General features: G+C 44.9%; 1 protein-coding gene across 2 annotated transcripts in view; it reads left to right on the top strand.

The window, feature by feature from the left end:
• Positions 1–5,000, top strand: part of myb (v-myb avian myeloblastosis viral oncogene homolog) — a 16,712-nt gene that overhangs the window by 809 nt on the left and 10,903 nt on the right. For both annotated transcript variants that reach the window (XM_042094288.1, XM_042094287.1), the window contains exons 2-4: positions 1,550–1,668; positions 2,853–2,924; positions 3,974–4,066. In XM_042094288.1, coding sequence (XP_041950222.1) covers positions 2,871–2,924; positions 3,974–4,066 — 147 coding nt within the window. In that variant the 5' untranslated portion in view covers positions 1,550–1,668; positions 2,853–2,870. The remainder of the gene's footprint in view (positions 1–1,549; positions 1,669–2,852; positions 2,925–3,973; positions 4,067–5,000) is intronic.

Genomic DNA, 5,000 nt, shown 5'->3' with positions numbered 1-5,000 from the left:
TAATAAGTTGCTGACTCCCTTGACACTTGTTTGCGAAATTACTGAACCGAGTAGTGTGTCCCCCTCTAAACAGAAAAGTTGTGTTCAAACCGAACACCATGGCTTCACGTAACCTACAAATAAATTCGCTGCTGTATGTTCTCAAGCTCACACTACTTGTATACTATATTTGACATGTAATTTGCTATTAAACGATAAGAGATTTGTCATGGCTGAACAGGGTCGCTCCTCCGGACATACGAGAGCGAGACATCAGACTCTAGTTGCACACTTGTTGCTAGTCTACTTGTCTCTTATCGTGGAGTGGACACACACGTGTTCGCCTCCTTTTTTTCCTCTATTTTGTGTTTAGAGACAATAAAAGACGCATGGCAGCGTGGCTGAATTATTTTTCTTTGTTTGCGTTTATTTTATTTCCTAAAATGAATTTTATTTGTAAAAAATACTGTCATAGGTGTCTCTTCGCGAAAGAGTTGTTTTTCACAATATCAGTGAAGTTGAGCTGAGCATGATAGCCTATACGCTCACCAGTATCCTAGTATATAATGGCGTATAGCGTTCATTATATTCATAAATGAACTTATTGGTCAGACATGATTACTTTTCTTTCAAAGAAGATCAATGTGTAGTTTTCGCCATGTTTCCTTTGTCCCCTCAGCCAAGTTGTTAAGGAAGTGAGTGTGTTGCACTCTTGCGGTAGGCAATCTGAGTCGTGCATCTGCGACGGTCTGTGAAAATGCCAATCCGGGTAGCCTACGAGAGAGCACCTAACTCTCTCATATCGCGACCCACCGAGGCCTTACGCTCGGAAGCCATCCTTTCTGTCACCGGTCGAGGTCTACCTGGCCTTATCCGTGCATGTGATTGGTAGACGCGCTACCAGGTGGGGTGATAATAGGTATTGCTCCAACAATACAAACGCAGGTCCTGACATGCAGCGTTCGTGAAGATTAAACATTGCGAGTCATCATTCTCAACCTGAGTCTCTGTGGAAACCGAAAACATCAGAACCAGTTTTTCCAAATATGTACCCTCCATGTCCCCATTTCTAATCTGTCTCCAATCCTGCAGGATTGACTGGTTCAGGCAGTCTGCTATCCTGTTTTTTATTATTTTTTTTTCTCTCTCTCTCTTTCCATGACTTGTATGGCTTATTGGATATGTCTCACCCATGTGAAGATAATGATAGGGGAGTGGAGTCTTGTGTTGTGTTTGTCTTCTCTTGGTCTTGTGTCACTCACTTTCACTCTCTCTCTCTCCCTCCCCCTCTCTTTCCTTCCTCCTTTGCTTCCTTCTCTCCCTTTCTCTTTCTCTGTCGTAAACCCTCACCCACTCTTCTCTTTTATTCTTCCTCTCTTTCCCTCCCTCCATCCCTCACACTCCCCTTTTACTTATTTCTTATTTGTGTTCCTTGTTCCTTGCCCATACCCCCTCTCCACCTCCACCTCTCTCTCTCTATCTCTCTCTATCTCTCTTTCCTTCCTTGTCCTCCTCCTTGTTTCTCTACCTCCTCCTCATCCCTCTCTCTCCTCCTTTATCCCCCCTACAGTGTTTTACAGCAGTGAGGAGGAAGATGAGGAGGTGGAAACGTACGACCATGACTACGACGGCTCACTGGCCAAGGGAGCCAAGCGCCACCTGGGCAAGACACGCTGGACCCGGGAAGAGGTGTGTGTGTGTGTGTGTGTGGGTGTGTGTGTGGGTGTGTGTGTATGTGTGTGTGGGTGTGTGTATGTGTGTGTGTGTGTGTGTGTGTGTGTGTGGGTGTGTGTGTATGTGTGTGTGTATGGGTGTGTGTGTATGGGTGTGTGTGTGTGTATGTGTGTGTGTGTGTGTGTGTGTGTGTGGGTGTGTGTATGTGTGTGTCTGTGGGTGTGGGTGTGTGTGTCTGTCTGTCTGTGTTTGTGTTCCTTCTTCTCTGTTTGAGTTTCTCACTATCTTGCTCTCTTTCTCTTTCTGTCTGAATATCTGTTTTGTGTGTGTGTGTGTGTGTGGGGGGGGGGGGGGGGGGGGTGAATATATGTGGTTGTCAATTTTCAATTTATTTGCACTTATAGAGCGCCAAAATATTACACATGTCTCATAGCGCTTTACAGAGTGTTAGACAATCAGAGAAAAGAAAAGAGTGTTAGACAATCAGAGAAAAGACAAGAAGGTCGTGTGTTCACACGAGAGAGAATGTGTGCATGCATGGTTAATAACCAACATGTTAAAAACTAGCAACATCACACAGACCTTAAGTCCTTCTTCCGAACCATAGTCTGCCGTCCCCTAATCTCTATGAATAAGGCCATCACAGGCTTGAAGAGACGCTAGCTACAGTCTCTTTCTCTGCACATATGGACTGTTTCACTTGCCAGCAGAGTCTGTGAACAACTTTCTCCGTCATAGTATCCAACAGTATCCTTATTGACACCCCATAATATCCAACAGTATCCTTATTGACACCCCATAATATCCAACAGTATCCTTATTGACATCCCATAATATCCAACTGTATCCTTATTGACACCTCATGGTTTAAACCACTATATGGTTTTGTCACAACTGATCAGGCTAACTCAACAGAGAAAGGAGAAAGGCCTTACTTGCAGTGGAAGTTTATTATATTCTTATTGTTAAATATATCATATATTGTATTATAGAAACATGGTAAATGGTTCTTTTATGATTCTTTACTCATTTGATTTTATTTCAGCGCTAATGTTTGTTATGTAAGTGTGTTGATGACAGAGAGATAGTTTAAGGTGTGGAGCGTTGCTATGTACCGACAGACCACCAATGACAACTGTGAGAAGTTGTATGAAGTCTTAACTTTGACAGGTCAATAATACACTTTTATTGTTTTCTAGGATGAGAAGCTAAAAAAAATGGTGGAACTCAATGGCACTGAAGACTGGAAAGTGATCGCCAGCTTTCTTCCAGTAAGTTTACTTATAAGTAGTGTTTGTTGTGATAGCCTGGATGTGTGTGTGTGTGTGTGTGTGTGTGCGTGCGTGCGCGCGTGTGTGTGCGTGTGTGTGTGCGCGCGTGTGTGTGTGGTCACAGGTCATGTGCTCAGTGTTTTGGAATGAATGAGCGAGTGAGTTGGACGAGTGATACGATAGATGTGCTTTTGTGTAGTGTCTGATTTGCATTGATAATGAATAGCCTTGGAGCGACTGCCCTCATTGGTTGGCACTTTTGGCTCTCAGCCCAGGTGGAACTAGGGGTTAGAAAGGTGTGTGTGTGTGTGTGTGTGTGTGTGTGTGTGTCTGTGTGTGAAGGGGGAAGGGATGGCTTATGCCATTGTTACAGAGTGCACCTGCGAGTGAACACACACACACACACACACACAATATTTGTATCTGAGTGGGCACACTATAATGGGGGAGGCAAATTTTCATTTCTCCAAAAATAAACCAGCTTTGTTATCAAAGTGGGGTCTGTGCCGTGTCAGAGAGTGCAGAGTAGGAATAGGAAACTAGCAGTGTTTCATTTCCAAACTCAGCACCTGCCATTCTCTCATTCAGCCAGCCGTGACGTGCCACGCTGTGCCAGGCCTGTGCCCGCTGTGCCAGGGCAGTGCTGTCAGGGTGCAGCAGAGAGAGGGTGCACCGCATCTTATGATATACGAGCATGTGGTTATACAGTCAAGCTAACCACCGCACCACCTGAGCTACCCAACAGGCTCGCCAGACAGCGGTGGAGGCTTCCAGACATTTCCAGAACGTTAGCATCGCCTGCTCACAGTTTCACATTCCAGAGAGAGAAACACCCGCACACACACGCACAAACAGGCTCGGGGTATCGATTCCCCCGAAACACAGCCCCACAGTCTAAAGACTGGTAAAGACTTAAATAGCCTTAAGGGGGTTTTAAAGTTTCTGTGGCATCGTACAGAAGCATGACGTTTTTCTCTCTATCTCTTTCTCTCTCCCTGTGTGTGTGTGTGTGTGTGTGTGTGTGTGTGTGTGTGTGTGTGCTGCAACAGAACCGCACTGATGTTCAGTGTCAACATCGCTGGCAGAAGGTTCTAAACCCAGAACTGATCAAAGGGCCCTGGACCAAAGAAGAGGACCAAAGGGTACGTTTGATAGAACCATACACCCAGGAACACTTAGAACCATACACCCAGGAACACCTAGACTGATAGAACCATACACCCAGTAACACCTGGACCTGCAAACAGATGACTAACTCACATGACCCCCCCCCCCCACACACACACACACACACAGAACCATAGTAAAGATCAGGGAGGCAAAATCATGAACCTAGACGATTTCATATCCTTAAAGTGTCAAAGGGAAGTTGACTGTGAATGAACTTGTGGAATTATTTTCTGTTGACCATTGCCACAGGACGTAGTTTTACGCAGACTGTGGTTGTAAGGCACTCAGTATCAAGTGCATGTGGATGATGAGGATTAGCGACACACATTCCAACTCTGTGTCTGAGTGTGTGTGAGAGAGAGACTGTCTGAGAAACCATAGGTGAGCTCAAGGAGCCGAAGGGGAAAGGCGATGCTTTTTTTGAGTCAGACAAACTCTTATAGTCTTAATTTTATTAATTCATTCTTTCTTTGTTTAACCAGTGTGGTCACATTTAGACAGAAGTCTCTTTTCCAAGTAAGCCCTGGCCAAGAAAGCCCTTTATAAAACAGCAGCTTGCTTATCACATTGGGCTTCTGCTCATTGAGAAATAGAAATACACTGAGGTACTCCAGAGGTTAGCTTTAAAAAGTGTTTACTAAGCACTGCCGTGTGAGGGCCTATAAGCTGTCTATAAGAGAGAGAGTGTTCTTATGAGAGACCACCAGTAGGGGGCAGACCCATTGCTTCTGCTGCTGTTCACACTGTATGTGCGTGCATGTAAACTATAAAAGTCATGATAAGGTTTTTATTCTCTCTCTCTCTCTCTCTCTCTCTCTCTCTCTCTCTCTCTTTCTCCTTCTCTGTCTTCTTGCGTCTGTCACTCTCAACCTCCTCCTCACCCTTTACATCCCTCCTCTGTTCCTT

Source organism: Alosa sapidissima, chromosome 6 (genome assembly GCF_018492685.1).
Source record: "Alosa sapidissima isolate fAloSap1 chromosome 6, fAloSap1.pri, whole genome shotgun sequence".
Taxonomy (NCBI): domain Eukaryota; kingdom Metazoa; phylum Chordata; class Actinopteri; order Clupeiformes; family Clupeidae; genus Alosa; species Alosa sapidissima.
The sequence above is the reverse complement of the archived record's forward strand: the minus strand, read 5'-3'. Positions and strand labels throughout refer to the sequence as shown.